General features: G+C 40.5%; 1 protein-coding gene across 3 annotated transcripts in view; it reads left to right on the forward strand.

Annotated features, from left to right (window-relative positions):
- KIAA2026 (KIAA2026 ortholog) overlaps window positions 1–14503 on the forward strand; it is a 241774-nt gene extending 227271 nt beyond the window's left edge. For 2 of the 3 annotated variants that reach the window (XM_056521941.1, XM_056521932.1), the window contains exon 8: window positions 10172–14503. In XM_056521941.1, coding sequence (XP_056377916.1) covers window positions 10172–13413 — 3242 coding nt within the window. In that variant the 3' untranslated portion in view covers window positions 13414–14503. The remainder of the gene's footprint in view (window positions 1–10171) is intronic. The other variant, XM_056521923.1, reaches the window with a different exon arrangement.
- Window positions 14504–16497: the final 1994 nt, after the last annotated feature.

The following is a 16497-nucleotide window of genomic DNA, read 5'->3' on the forward strand; positions in this document are numbered from 1 at the left end:
AGAAACTATCCTAAAGAGCTAATTAAAAAGGGAAGAGAAAGAGCAGAGAGTAGAACTAGAAGTGAATTATTAGGAAAAAACAAAACAAAAAAACACTCTGAAGACATTGTAAGAAAAAGATTCACGTTCACTTTTCAAAATACCCCAGTAAATAAAATAGAAAGAGCAATACGCAAAAACTTGTATATATTAGAACTCGATGAAGACATCAAAGATACAGCAATTAATAAGCCTCTTATATCATACAGAAAAAATAGAACAATAGGTGATGCCATAAAAGAACAAAAAATAAAAAAAAACAATAAAAATAATGATTGGCTTAGTGACCACACCCCCACAGTGAATTATCAGTGTAAAAACTGTAAATTTTGTAAATATAATTTATGCCAAAAATCATTTAGAATAGGCCCGGTGTTCCATACTGTAAAAGAGCTAATCACGTGTAAAACTAAAAACGTAGTATACGTTATCTTCTGCCCGTGTGGGTACTATTACATAGGCAAAACGATTAGACAATTATGTGCCAGAATTAGGGAGCATTTTTACTCCCTTAGAACAAAAGAGGGAGCCCCAAGATTCATTTCACATGTAATAGACTCACACGGGGGAAGTCCAGAAACCCTGAAATTGTCAGGTTTCGAAAAAGTTCTAGCCAGACCAGGCTTATTGGCCGACAAAAATCTCCTGAGAAGGGACTGGGGGTTTTAGGACTAAACGATAAGGTAGACGTGTCTGCTTCTAGTTAAATCCCTATAGCTCATCGAAGTGTTAATAATCATGTGTTTTGTTCCCCTCCCCCCGTTTGTATTATCACTTGGTGAAAGGAAGGTGATAGATTAACATGATTACCCACCTGTATATAAGGTGAGCTGTTCCGGTTCAGAGGTAGGCCAGTTGAATTACTATGTAGTGCGTCTCTCTGTGGTACCCCCCCCCCCCCCCCCCCCTTTTGCCATCTTCATGTCTTCTCCCTGGGCAACCCAGTTTGTGAGTGTGTGCAATATAGAAGTTTGCTGAACCGAGGATTGGTGAGTTGCCGACTGCTTCTTTTTCTTCTTTAAGAATTGTTTGGATTTAACTACGCGCCAGTCTGAGCACCACACACCCCTCATCGCCATACCCGCTATTGAGCTATATAGTCCAGAGGAACAGAAGTAAGCTGTGCCGAATTGCTCTGTTTTCCTTCTATAATTTACAAATATGTTTAACTTTCTGCCACCAGTTGATTTAAAAGAAAAAAGGTTTTCACCGGAGTACACCTTTAACTTCAGCTTTTCCACAGAAGGCATCAAGTTAGCATCCAAAATTTGCTGAAATTTTATTAAATCCATTTTTCCTTTTACTCGTGAGATGTTCCCTGTGCCACTGGCTGCAATACAACCCCAAAGCATGATTGATTCACCCCCATGCTTAACAGTTGGACAGAGGTTCTTTTCATTAAATTCTGTTCCCCTTCTTCTCCAAACGTACCTTTGCTCATTCCGGCCAAAAAGTTAAATTTTAACCTCATCGATCCACAGTACTTGTTTCCAAAATGCGAGCTGGCTGTCTGATATTTTTTTGGGTCTTCCAGATCTTGCTTTAACTTCCACTGTTCCTGATGACTGCCATTTTTTAATTACATTCCGAACAGAGGATATTGACATCTGAAAACGTTTTGCTATCTTCTTATAGCCTTCTCCAGCTTTGTGAGCGTCAACTATTTTCAGTTTCAGATTTCTAGACAACTGCTTTGAAGAACCCATGGTGCTGATTGTTGGGGCAAGGTCAGATGAGTCTGGGCATTTAAAACCTTTGAGATTGACATCACCTGGTCTTCCAGGATGTTGATGAGAACAATCCATGACACTGGCGGGTCTCAGCTTTGCTAAGGGGGCAGTGCATGCTATAAATTCTGCAGGGTGCCCAAACTTTTGCAGACGCCATTTTTTTTTCCTGTTATTTTGAAAGTGTAAATGATGGAAATAAAATCTAACTTTTGCTGACATATTATAAGGATGTCTAATCTGTAATTTGATGCCTTTTGGAGATTTTTCCATCTTTCCTTGGCTTCTTTATGCACATTAATACAAATTAAATTTTTACCTGGAGTGCCCAAACTTTTGATCCCCACTGTGTATGTGTGTGTGTATATGTATGTATATATATATATATATATATATATATATATATAATCATTCAACATACAAAAAGAGAATTATATCATGTATCTTACATGTGTACATATACAAAACACTTATTTTCTTATTTTAAACCCCTATGCCCCCTGCCCGTTTAAGAAGTTATATACATTATTATTCTCCTCTATATTAACAGGATTCATTTATTTCATACTCAATTGCCCCACACTCCTCAGATTTTTTCAAACTGTCTCTTTCTTCCTGTTACCTCTAGTCAACAGTGACTCAAAGTTTTCAATTTTCCAAACCAGATATATCCATTCCTCAACTTTTATATGATATCCAGACTCTTAAACCATTAAGGACGCAGGGGATATGGGTACGCCCTTGCGTCCTGGTACTTAAGGACAAAGGGAATACCTGTAAATCCTGGTCCCGTTACCGGGGTTTAAAATATGCTCACAAGCTGGGCATGCTTCATACCCTGTGGGTCCTGACTGCTTTCAGCAGGACCCAGGGTTAATGAGAGACATCGCCGATCAGTTTAATGCCTGGCATTAACCCTTTAGATGGCACAATCAAAGTTGATCGGGGCATCTCCGCAGCTCAGCGGAGCTGATTAGGACCATCAGTGAAATAGCGATGTCCCAATCAGCTGAGAGGACAGCGGTAGGGCCCTTACCTGCCTCCTCCCCGTCCAATCGGTGCTCTTATGGTCCCAACCAGCCATGGCAGGCTGGAGAAGCAGAGCACCAATAACACTGATCAATGCTGAGCCAAAGCTTAGCATTGAGCAGTGTATGCAATCAAATGATTGCTTGTTATAGATCCCTATGGGGATTAAAAAAAAAATAGAAAGTGTAAAGAAAAAAAAAATGTGAATGAGCCCCTCCCCTAATAAAAGTTTAAATCACTCCCCGTTTCCCATTTTTTAACCCCTTGGAGACTGAGCCCATTTTGACCTTAACCCCTTAAGGACGCAGGACGTAAATGTACGTCCTGGTGAGGTGGTACTTAACGCACCAGGACGTACATTTACGTCCTAAGCATAACCGCGGGCATCGGAGCGATGCCCGTGTCATGTGCGGCTGATCCCGGCTGCTGATCGCAGCCAGGGACCCGCCGGCAATGGCCGACGCCCGCGATCTCGCGGGCGTCCGCCATTAACCCCTCAGGTGCCGGGATCAATACAGATCCCGGCATCTGCGGCAGTTCGCGATTTAAATGAACGATCGGATCGCCCGCAGCGCTGCTGCGGGGATCCGATCATTCATAACGCCGCACGGAGGTCCCCTCACCTTCCTCCGTGCGGCTCCCGGTGTCTCCTGCTCTGGTCTGTGATCGAGCAGACCAGAGCAGGAGATGACCGATAATACTGATCTGTTCTATGTCCTATACATAGAACAGATCAGTATTAGCAATCATGGTATTGCTATGAATAGTCCCCTATGGGGACTATTCAAGTGTAAAAAAAAATGTAAAAGAAAAAGTAAAAAAAAAAGTGAAAAATCCCCTCCCCCAATAAAAAAGTAAAACGTCCGTTTTTTCCTATTTTACCCCCAAAAAGCGTAAAAAACATTTTTTATAGACATATTTGGTATCGCCGCGTGCGTAAATATCCGAACTATTAAAATAAAATGTTAATGATCCCGTACGGTGAACGGCGTGAACGAACAAAAAAGGCCAAAATTCCTACTTTTTTAATACATTTTATAAAAAAAAAATTATAAAAAATATATTAAAAGTTTTTTATATGCAAATGTGGTATCAAAAAAAAGTACAGATCATGGCGCAAAAAATGAGCCCCCATACCGCCGCTTATACGGAAAAATAAAAAAGTTAGAGGTCATCAAAATAAAGGGATTATAAACGTACTAATTTGGTTAAAAAGTTTGTGATTTTTTTAAGCGCAACAATAATATAAAAGTATATAATAATGGGTATCATTTTAATCGTATTGACCCTCAGAATAAAGAACACATGTCATTTTTACCATAAATTGTACGGCGTGAAAACAAAACCTTCCAAAATTAGCAAAATTGCGTTTTTCGTTTTAATTTCCCCACAAAAATAGTGTTTTTTGGTTGCGCCATACATTTTATGATATAATGAGAGATGTCATTACAAAGGACAACTGGTCGTGCAAAAAACAAGCCCTCATACTAGTCTGTGGATGAAAATATAAAAGAGTTATGATTTTTAGAAGGCGAGGAGGAAAAAATGAAAACGTAAAAATTAAATTGTCTGAGTCCTTAAGGCCAAAATGGGCTGAGTCCTTAAGGGGTTAAAGGGGTACTCCGGTGGAAAAACAATTTTTTTTTTCTTTTTTTAAATCAACTGGTGCCAGAAAGTTAAACATATTTGTAAATTACTTCTATTAAAAAATCTTAATCCTTCCTGTATTTATTAGCTGCTGAATACTACAGAGGAAATTATTTTCCTTTTGGAATGCTCTCTGATGACATCACGAACACACTGCTCTCTGCTGACGTTATTATAATAATAATAATAATAAGTCTTTATTTATTGTTGTGCTTAGTGGGATTTGAAACCAAGGCCCCAGCACTGCAAGGCAGCAGTGCTAACCACTGAGCCACCATGCTGCCCTTAGCATACATCTGCTATGCACGGTTGCTAAAATGGACAGAGATGTCAGCAAAAAAATGTTTTTCCACCGGAGTACCCCTTTAAGGACCAGAGCATTTTTTGCAATTCTGACCACTGTCACTTTAAGCATTAATAAGTCGCATTGCAGCCTTTGGGGTTTTGTAACTGCCCGTGTGCACCCGTATATGCCCGTAATTCATTAAGGACGTTATACAGTGACGGGACATCGTGGCGGAAAAATTACTGGATGCAGTAATTTTTCCGCCACGATGTCCCGTCACTATATAACGTCCGTAAGGAATAACGGGCATATACGGGTGCAAACGGGCTGTTACAAAATCCCATAGGCTGCAATGCAATTTAGTCGCGGCCGTCTGGGATTTTGTAACGGCCGGTTTTCCCCGATATAGTGACGGAACTTCTGACGGAAGTTCCTAAACGGAACAATAATATAGTGTGAAAGGAGCCTTAGGTGTTTCACAGGAATAGCAGCAAAGTGGAGGCGAAAATTCTAAATCTTCATTTTTTTATACTAACATGTTCTTGTAAACCCATATTTTTTATTTTTACAAGGGGTAAAATGAGAAAAAGCCACCCAAAATTTGAAACCCCATTTCTCTCGAGTAAGGAAATACCTTATATTTGGATGTAAAGTGATCTGCGGGTGCACTAGAGGGCTCAAAAGGAAACGCGACATTCGGCTTTTGGAAATCGAATTTTGTTGAAATGGTTTTTTTGGGGGCATGTCTCATTTAGGAAGCCCCCATGGTACCAGAACAGCGAAAAACACCCCACACTATTTGGGAAACTATGCCCCTCAAGGAACATAACAAGTGGTGCAGTGAGCATTTACACCCCACTGGCGTTTGACAATTTTTCATTTTCACGGACCACTGTTCCAAAAATCTGTCAGTCACCTGTGGGGTGTAAATTCTCACTGTGCTCCCTTGTTATATTCTCTGAGGGGTGTAGTTTCCAAAATAGGGTCTCATGTGAGTATTTATTTCTTTGTGTTTACGTCAGAACCGCTGTAACCAACAGCCTCACCTGTGCAAATCACCAGTTTAGGCCTCAAATCATCTACTTCTGAGCCTTGTTGTGCGTCCGCAGAGCATTTTACGTCCACATATGGGGTATTTCCGTACTTGAAAATTGTGTTACAAATTTTGGGGTCTTTTTTTTTTTTCTTTTTCTCCGTTTACCCCTTATGAAAAGGTAAAAGTATGGGTCAACACCAGCATGTTAGTGTAAAAAAATTAATTTATTTTACATTAACATGCTGGTGTAGACCCCAACTTTTACCTTTTCATAAGGGGTAAAAGGAGAAAAAGCCACCAAAAATTTGTAGCGCAATTTCTCCCAAGCACGGATATACCCCATGTGTGGCCCTAAACTGTTGCCTTGAAATACGACAGGGCTCTCAAGTGAGAGAGCACCTTTTGCATTTGAGGCCTAAATTAGGGATTTTCATAGGGGTGTACCAGAATGCAGGCATTACACTTGCCTCCATCACCACAAATAGTTTTCCCCAAACAGGGTGCCTCCAGCTGTTGCAAAACTCTCAACATGCCTGGACTGTCAATGGCTGTCCGGCAATACTGTGAGTTGTTATTTTGCAACAGCTGGAGGCTCCGTTTTGGGTTTTTGGAAAAACTGACGTACAAAACGTTTTTAATTTTTATTTGGGGGGGCGACAGTGTAAGTGTAGTGTATATGTAGTGTTTTACTCTTTATTTAGGGTTAGTGTAGTGTTTTTAGGGTACATTCACATGGGCGGGGGTTTGCATCTCAAACTTGATGCGGGAAACTTGCTCTAAACCCCAGCCCATGTGAATATACCCTGTACATTCATGTGGGGGACAAAACTACAACTCCCAGCATGCACAGACAGACCGTGCATACTGGGAGTTGTAGTTATGCAAAAGCTAGAAGCACACAGGTTAGAATTGGGAAACAGACTACCACAGTGCTTCCGCACCAATGTCTGTTTACTAACTCAGTGTTTCCCAACCCATGTGCCTCCAGCTGTTGCAAAACTACAACTCCCAGCATGCATGCTTTGTCAGTGCATGCTGGGAGTTATAGTTTTGCAACAGCAGGAGGCACACGGGTTGGGAAACACTGAGTTAGGAAACAGACAATGTTTCCGAACCAGGGTGCCTCCAGTTGTTGCAATACTACAACTCCCAGCATTCCCAGACAGCCGAAGGGCATGTTGGGAGTTGTAGTTATGATACAACTGGAGGAGAACAGTTTGGAGACCACTGTGTAGTGGTCTCCAAACTGTAGCCCTCCAGATGTTGCAAAACTTCAACTTCAAGCATGCCCAGGCATGCTGGGAGTTGTAGTTCGGCAACATTTGAAGGGCCAGATGTTGTCGAACTACAACTCCCAGCATGCCTGGACAGTCTCGGCATGCTTTGAATTGACATCTGGAGCGCTACAGTTTGGACACCACTGTATAGTGGTCTTCAAACAGTGCCCTTCCAGATGTTGCAAAACTACAACTACCAGCATTCTGAGACTGTCCAGGCATTCTGGGAGTTGTAGTTCTGCAACATCTGGAAGGACACAGTTTGGAGACCACTGCACAGTGGTCTCCAAACTATGGCCCTCCAGATGTTGCAAAACTACAACTCCCAGCATGCCCAGACAGCCAAAGGCTGTCTAGGCATACTGGGAGTTGAAGTTTTGAAACTCCTAGAAGCAGCAGTGAAGATCACTTTACGGCCATCTTCACTGCGGCATCTGACACCGCCGCACTTGCCGGCCACTGGCCCCTGGTCCCCATTCCATGATCGCAGGTAACTGCCGCCAGTCCCCGTCGCATCCAAGGCCCCCACACTATCGCCACCATATTCCCCCACTCTGCCCCGACATCCAGGGAAATGAACTTTCACCCCCACACACCCTAGTCCTAATTGGCCAATCACAGGGGATAGTAGGAGGTGGCTGCCCTGTCACCTCACTCCTATCCTTCAGGAAGGTCGGAGCTGTGTCTGACAGCTCCGTTCAATTATGCCTATTTTCCGGGCTATCGGGTCATCAGAAACCCGATCAGCCCATAATCGCCGCAAATCACCGATCTGAATTGTCTCAGGACCCCCCCCCCCCCAGGCATTTGCACAGGGTGCCTGCTGAATGATTTTAGCAAGAATCCCGGTCCAGTACAGGGTACGCCCTTGGTCCTTAAGTACCAGGGAGCAAGGGCGTACCTGTACACCCTTCGTCCCCAAGAGGTTAAATAAAATAATGTAATCAAAAATAAACATGTGGTATCGCCGCGTGCGTAAATGTTAAAATATAAGGTTAGTTAAACCGCACTGTCGATGGCATACATGCAAAAAAAAGTCCATGTTCATGTGCATTTTTCGTCACTTCATATACTATAAACAAATTTGCGATGAATAAGTCCCTTTAAAACAAAAATGGTACCGATAAAAACTGCAGAACTCAGTGCCACAAATGATACCTCTCTGTATGAGAAAAAAATTTAAGAAGTTTTCATCAGAAGATGACAATTTTAAACATACAAATTTTGGTGCATGTAGTTATAAAAAAAAAATTTTGTAGTAAAATAAAATAAAACCTACATAAATTGGGTATACTTGTAACTGTATGGACCTACAGAATAAAGATAAAGTGTCATTTTTACCGAAAAGTGCACTGCGTAGAAACAAAAGCCCCCAAAAGTTATAAAATAGGGGTTTTTTTTTTGTTGTTTCATGGCAGATTGTTATAAAATAAGAGATGTCAAACTGCAGTTGGTGACGTAAAAAACAACCCCTCTGTAGGTGGGTCTGTAGGTGCAAAATTGAAAGCGTTTTGATTTTTAGAAGGGGAGGAGGAAGAAACGAAAGTGCTAAAACGATAATTGGTCCTTAACCCCTTAAAGGGGTACTGCCATGGAAAACTTTTTTTTTTTTAAATCAACTGGTGACAGAAAGTTAAACAGATTTGTAGATCACTTATATTAAAAAATCTTAATCCTTCCAGTACTTTTTAGGGGCTGTATATTAAAGAGAAATCCAACAAAGAAATGCATTTCCTCTGATGTCATGACCACAGTGCTCTCTGCTGACCTCTGCTGTCCATTTTAGGAACTGTCCAGAGCAGGAAAAAAAATCCCCATAGCAAACATATGCTGCTCTGGACAGTTCCTAAAATGGTCAGCAGAGAGCACCGTGGTCATGACATCAGAGGAAATGCATTTCTTTTTTTGATTTCTTTTTAGTATATAGCCCCTAAAAAGTATTGGAAGGATTAAGATTTTTTAACAGAAGTGATTTACAAATCTGTAAAACTTTCTGGCACCAGTTGATTTAAAAAAAATACGTTTTCCACGGGAGTACCCCTTTTAGGACGCAGGGTTTTTCCATTTTTGTATTTTAATTTTTTCCCTTATCACCTTCTAAAAATCATAACGCTTCTAATTTTGCACATAAAATTTCATATGATGGCTTATTTATTGCGCCACCAATTCTACTTTGCAGTGACAGTCATTTTACCAAAAAATCCACGGCGCAACTGAAAAAATTTCTTTGTGCGACAAAATTGAAGAAAAAATGTCATTTTGTAAATTTTGGGGGCTTCTGTTTCTACGCAGTACCTTATCTTTATTCTGTATGTCCATATGGTTAAAATGATATCCTACTTATATATGTTGTATTTTGTCGTACTTCGGAAAAAAATCATAACTACATGCAGGAAAATTTATATGTTAAAAATTCACATCTTCTAACCCCTATAACTTTTTTATTTTTCTGCGTACGGGCCGGACTCATTTTTTGCACCGTGTTCTGAAGTTTTTATTGGTACCATTTTTGTATTGATCTGACTTTTTGATCGCTTTTTATAAATTTTTTCATGATATAAAAAGTGACCAAAAATACGCTATTTTGGACTTTGGAATTTTTTTGCGCGTACGCCATTGACCGTGCGGTTTCATTAATGATATATTTTTATAGTTCGGACATTTCCGCACACGGCGATACCACATGTTTATTTTTATTTACACGTTTTTGTTTTTTTTATGGGAAAAGGGAAAACTTTTATTAGGGAAGGGGTTAAATGACTTTTGTTAACTTTTTTTTTTTTTTTTCACTTTTTTTTTGCAGTGTTATAGCTCCCATAGGGGGCTATAACACTGCACACACTGATCTCTTACCCTCATCCCTGCAAAGCCATAGCTTTGCATGGATCAGCGAGATAGGGGCTCGAATGCTCAAGCCTGTAGCTCAGGCTTGGAGCAATCAAACGCCGATTGGACGTGACTGAGCAAGGTAAGGGGGTCTCTGCTCGTGTCCTAGCTGATCGGGACATCGCGATTTTATCGCGATAGTCCCGAACAGCCCGACTAAGCTGCCGGGAAGTGTTTACTTTTCATTTTCATTGTTTTTGTTTTTTTTGTTTGTTTTTTTTCTTAACCATTATTTGTTTTACAGACAAGCTAGTGGAATCAGAGGTTGACATTTGTGGAAAAAGCAAGATACCTAAGCAAGAATGTTTTTCAAAAGAATTGCCCGGAAGAATTTGTAAGCGTCTAAACAGACGAAGCAGTTTTACAGATGAAGAAAATGACACATTTCCACAAAAGAGAATAAAATTAAGCACTCGTGAAGTCACAAGTTCTTCCTCAGAAGACAGTACTTTTGGAAAATGCTTAGAAGACCAGCAGCAAATTGAACCAGATGTTGCAGAAATAAGTACTGATGTCATGTTTGGTTCACCACTGGATGCTCTCAAAGGGACCATGCCAATACAGGCTTTACAAGCAAAAAGTCTTGGAAATAAAGTGACCTTAACAAGCCAGCTTGCACAGTCTGTTAACAACCCTGTTTCTCAAAATGTAGTCCCTGTTCAGTCTGTATTGCCTTGTCAGACTTTAAAAACACCACTACAAATGATTTACAAGTTCCCAGATGGACAATGTGTCCCTGTTCTACAGAATTCCCCTATGAAGGTTCAGGTGCAACCTGTATCAGATGCTAAAACAGGAGATAAACTTCCGCAACAGGTTCTGTTTCTGCCTAAAAACCTATTTATCCAGCAAAGAGATAAGAAACCATTGAGCGATAGCTGCCACACCCAGCCAGATGTAGCTGGCAATGTTCCGTCATCTAATATTGTATCAAGCATTTCTTCTGTAGGTTATATTACTGCAGAGAAAACAGCACAACTTCTCCCAGCTTTTAACAAAAGTACAGTACATTCCACAATGTTTTCTAATCCTGTGGTTTCGCAACCAGCTGTAACAACTTTTGCTTCTAATACAACAGTATCAGCAAATGAAACAAGTAAAAGTAGTGCTTCTATTTTTTCAGCTAATTTGCCAACATCGGTGCCATCTGTTATGTCAACACAAGTTCATTCTGGCTTTGAAGGTGTTAAATCAAATACAGGCAGTACTGTTATGGCTGGCCACATAGTAAATGTATCTAATGCACCACATGCAGATATATTTGAAGGAAAACAGGAATTAAAAACCATATGCATTAGAGACTCCCAGTCAATTCTTGTAAGAACAAGGGGTGGCAATACTGGGCTTGTAAAAGTACAACCAAGCCAAGAGCAAGTTACTCCAGTATCGAACTCCATATTTACTTTTACCCCACAGCTTCAGTCATTCTTAGTTTCAAGATCTAAAACATCAGCTTCTACCAATTCTATTCCATTAACTCAATCTCTTGGCTTGCAGACTTCATCAGTTTGTGGTGGCAGAAACAATGTGACAGAAATAAACACTAAGTCTTCACAAGTCCAGTATCCAAGTTCAAGTATATGTAAAGCTACAGATAGGTCCATGATGTCCTCTAACTTGGTCACTTCTGCTCATCATGGTATTTGGCCCACAGTTTCCCAAGCTACAACTAATGTTGCTACAAATATTCCTTCTTGCAATAGCATTGGACAGGGTAGTTGTACTACAAACAAGAATACAGACCTAAAACTAACAGAAAGTAGTATTTCTGTTGTTCAGCCTGACACTACTACACCTTTAAAGGGGGATTTACTAAGTGGATCCTCCCTCCATAAGGTTTTACTTATAACACCTCCTCCTATTCTCCCATCTGCAAGTGCTCCAAAAATAAGTATGTTAACAACATCGGCAGTAACACCTCAAAAGTTTGTTTTTATCAACAATCAAGTTCCAACAAGTTCACAGAGCACAAATGTTGTTGCACTACAGTCCTCAAAACCGGCTACTTCCACTACTATAGGCAAAACATATGTCAAGCCTGTTGAGTCTCCTCAGATAATTTTAATACCTTCGACTATTACTTCACCAATAAAAACAAGTTCTGCATCTATTGTGTCTCAAGTTAAGGATGTAAAGATTGGTTTAACTATAGGACAAACTATTGTCAATTCCTCTAGTGCAAAAAATATTCTACCTATTAATATTTTACAAAATACGTTGGGCAAAGCAGGTGAAAATACTTATAAAGACTTTACAGTTCCTAGTGTAGAAAACGTTAACTTAAAAGGACACAATGAACAAATCATGAGTTCAAACCTTATATGTGCTTCACCTATAACAAATGTATCTACGCCATGTACTGTAATGGCAACAACAAAGCCAATCTCAACTCAGTCTAGTGGAATTAACGTTTTAGAGACCTCTTCATCAAAGAGTTTGTGCCCTTCAAATGTGGGAAGTACTGTTGCGCTATCAACTGTGAAAACTGGGCATCTTTCATCATCAGTTTTATTGTCAACTACAAAAATGACTGGACATACAAAATATACATTGTCATCTTTGCAAATACCTGTAAAAACCACTTGTCTTGGAGAGACTTCACACTTAAAAACTTCTATGACTGGCACATATCAGCCAGTAACTAATGATTTCGCAGAAAAAAAACTGCAGGTCTCAGAAAAGTTGGCAAAAGTGCCCTCAGCAAATGCTACCAAGACACAGGTGACAGCTACTTCTCTTTCAATACCTACTTTATGTAAATCTAGTTCTATGGACTCTTATAAAGCTTTGCCACCATTTATACCAACTACTGTTACCCAGTTAATGCCACAGTTGAATAACTCCTGTACTCATCAAAAACTGGTTATTAATACTAGCACACCATTGGCACCTGGAACTCAGATTACTATTAATGGTACACATTTAATTGTTCCTCCTCAAGGACTTGGGGTAGGAAATCATGTTCTGCTCCTATCATCAAATACTAAACAAGGAGTTTCTTTAGTTGGCAGTACTGGGCAAGCATGCCAAAGTCCTCTCCCGAATAACACCACAGTGCAACAGCCTTCTTTAAGGCAAAACATGGAATCAGTACAGACTTCAGGACAAACTTTTAAGAATATTTACTGTGTTGCCACTTCTAAAATGCCATCTTCTGTACAGAGTGCAACTCAGTATGTGAATATGACATCTAAACTTGTGTCTCCATGTCCTGTATCTCAATTTGAAAGAGTTTCTACATGTCCTGCATTATCCACTGTACCTCAAATTGTTCCATGCTTACCACACGGCAGCTATCCACAGCCAAGTAATGTAATGCAATTGCCTAAAAGTATACCAGTCAAGGAACAAGTTAATTTAAGCGTGGGCAACTCCTCTACCAATCCAGTATCCACTTCAGTTGGGTCAGAGAACAACATGGCAAACCCTGCCCTTTTTGTTTATCAGTCTTCAGCACCAGAAAAGCAGCACTATGTAGCATCCTAAATAAGAACAATACATAATAAAGAGTTGGCTTTTGTGGCACTTATTTCACGTTGAACAGACAAAAAGCTTTGTGAGATGTTTCACATGCTCTTCATTGAGTATAGTTTACACAGTTATCTTGCGTTACTTGTTTTTTTTCTAGGTTCATATTATTAGAGCAGAACATGAAATCTGCTTTGAGTGAATAAGGATTCACTTTGATCAGCCAGTATAGATTACCATTTATAGCCTAGCTATTTGCACTTCTATTTTAAGATCTTTGCAGTTTATGTAGAGCAGTATTTGTCTTTCTTCGTTTTCTTTTGGAAGGGGTGGGGGTCATGGATATTTATGTTCGCAGAAGGTTTTAGACTAAATTGTAAAATTGTACATATTCTTTACCGTTAACATTCTTTACTAAATATTCTGTAAAAAGAACATTGTCTTATTTATGTTTTGTTTACATAATGTATAGTTTTTTAAGTATTTTAGTATTTTTCAGAATAGTGTAATGTTTAGCATAAATGCAGACTATTCTGCATGTAGGCAATAAAAGTCATGCAATGATTTTCACTGACTTATTTCTTGAAAGCAATTTTATGTAAAATGATGTTTTATCTTACCAGACGACATTTATAAAAGGCCCGACAGAGTACATTACAAATGTGGAAACTTGCTTTTGTATTGACCGCTGATCTCTAAAGGGGCGAACTCATCATTTATGGTTATTCTCAGTGCAGTATTAGAACAAAAAAAGTTGCAGTAATTTTAACATGCCTGGGACAAATTCATTAAATGTCGCACGACACTTGATACATTTGTTGCAGAGTCCTATTGATTTTAATGGAATTCTGCTGTGCCGTTCACATAGCAGAACTTCTGCGCCATAAACATTTGGCACGGAAATTCAAATTCTGGTGTCCGCAGAAAGAATTGACGTGTCTATTCTTTTGCAGACTCCACATAGAAATGCATTTCCGAGCGGTCCTAGTGCCGGCATGTTTTGCCAGCACTCTTTGCCAGCGATTTTCCGTGCGGACATTCCCCCGTGTGAACATAGTGTAACCACCAGCTGAACATTTGTTTGGCTGACATCTCTCCTAACTTCCCCATAAATAAGAACTAGAGATGAACGAACTTACAGTAAATTTGATTCGTCACGAACTTCTCGGCTCTGCAGTTGATGACTTATCCTGCATAAAAGAGTTCAGCTTTCAAGTGCTCCGGTGGGCTGGAAAAGGTGGATAGAGTCCTAGGAGACTTTCCTAGGACTGTATCCACCTTTTCCAGCCCACCATAGCACCTGAAAGCTGAACTCTTTTATGCAGGATGTTATCAACTGCCGAGCCGAGAAGTTTGTGACGAATCGAATTTACTCTAAGTTCCCTCATCTCTAATAAGAACATTCAGCACAGCCAAATATTTATGTATTGTCTATGAGAAGGGGTAAGACTAGGTTTCCACATAGGTTTTTTCTGCTGTTTTTGGAAAGCTGCCAATGCAGTTTTTGAGCCAAAGTCAGAAGTAGATCCAGAAGAACGGTATGTTCACACGAGCAGATTTACAGCGTATTTTACGCTGCGGATCCGCTGGTGAAGGCCCGCTCTATGCTGGCTTTACACGTGCCTGCTCGTAGCGGCAATACGCCGCGAGAAGCAGACACACTGCAGCGATGTGCGCGGCATACTCGCACATCGCAGCCTCTCTCCCTGCTCTGAGCTAGGGAGAGAGCTCCCGCGATGTGCGAGTATACTGCGACTCGCACATCGCAGTGTGTGCTCGTAGCGGCGTATTGCCACTACAAGCAGGCACATGTAAAGACAGCATAGAGCGGGCCTTCACCAGCGGATCCGCAGCTAAATCCGCTCGTGTGAACGTATCCGAAGTTGAAGTTATTTATATCCCCATTCCTTTTGAATGCACTTCTGACTTGGCAGTAGCAATTTTCCCAGGAAAAAAAAACCTGTGTGGAAACCAAGCCTAAGCCAGATCTAGACAGCTTTGGCCTTTCCCTCAAAAAACAAAATGGAGGGGTGGAAATAATCCATCATGCACAGTTGATAGATAATGTCGGTGAAGATACTGAAGGCCCCCCTATACACTTTCAACAGTCAGCTGAAACTGCCGCCACGGGTGATTTTGCCCAACTATAGTACAAAGTGTATGGTCACCCTAGGGCTTGCCGTCAGACTCCATTCCGTCATGTGATACGATTGTTTGGTCCCTTGGGTTGCCGTGGCAGCAGGAGGCCAGCTGATTGCTTCCTGTCTTGCTAGTAAAGCAATGAGAGATGGCCAAAGTTAGTGATTTGATTAGTCACGAACTTCTCGGCAATTGCTGACTTTAGCCTGCATAAATTAGTTCAGCTTTCAGGTGTTCTGGAAAAGGTGGATACAGTCCTAGGAGAGCCTCTTCCAGGACTGTATACACTTTTTCCAGCCCACTGGAGCACCTGAAAGGTGAATTAATTTATGCAGGCTAAAGTCAGCAACTGCCGTGCTGAGAAGTTAATGAATCGAATTACTGTAACTTCGCTCATCTAGTTATTTACTAAGAATAGAGTTTTGTGGGTTTTGGTTCCTGACAGGGATTTTCCCAAGGTATTTACACGTTTCCCTACATTTTGCACTTCACCATGTTAGTAAATAACCCCATTATCCATGTGTGGCATCATTGGAATTATACTGACCCATAAAATGTAATGTCAGTTTTACGGTATTAGAAGAGTGAAAGAAAAACATGGGGAGTGTGCACCTAGTATAACTCTGTGTGGATGGTGGACAGGTTAGACAAATTGTGCTACGAGCACAACACCTTAGCAGACATAGCTAGTATTGGTCAGCAGCCAAAACGATCCTCCTGGGCTTTTGCAACAAAGTCCAGCAAAATCAATATGATCTTCTGCTCAACGCTTCTCCCTTCCACTGGTTAATAGTATGAGATTGTTTTACAGTATTATGAACTTTCAAATTATTGCCCCACAAGATTGCACAGGTTACATTTATAATCAATCCCCCCCAGTGTTTCTGTAACCATAGTGCCACTTCTGAATGTGAGGCAGTGTTAACACTTTGATGTGCAAAATAAAGAGGCCAAATATCACAA

The sequence above is a fragment of the Hyla sarda genome, chromosome 1 (assembly GCF_029499605.1).
Source record: "Hyla sarda isolate aHylSar1 chromosome 1, aHylSar1.hap1, whole genome shotgun sequence".
In the NCBI taxonomy this organism is placed as follows: domain Eukaryota; kingdom Metazoa; phylum Chordata; class Amphibia; order Anura; family Hylidae; genus Hyla; species Hyla sarda.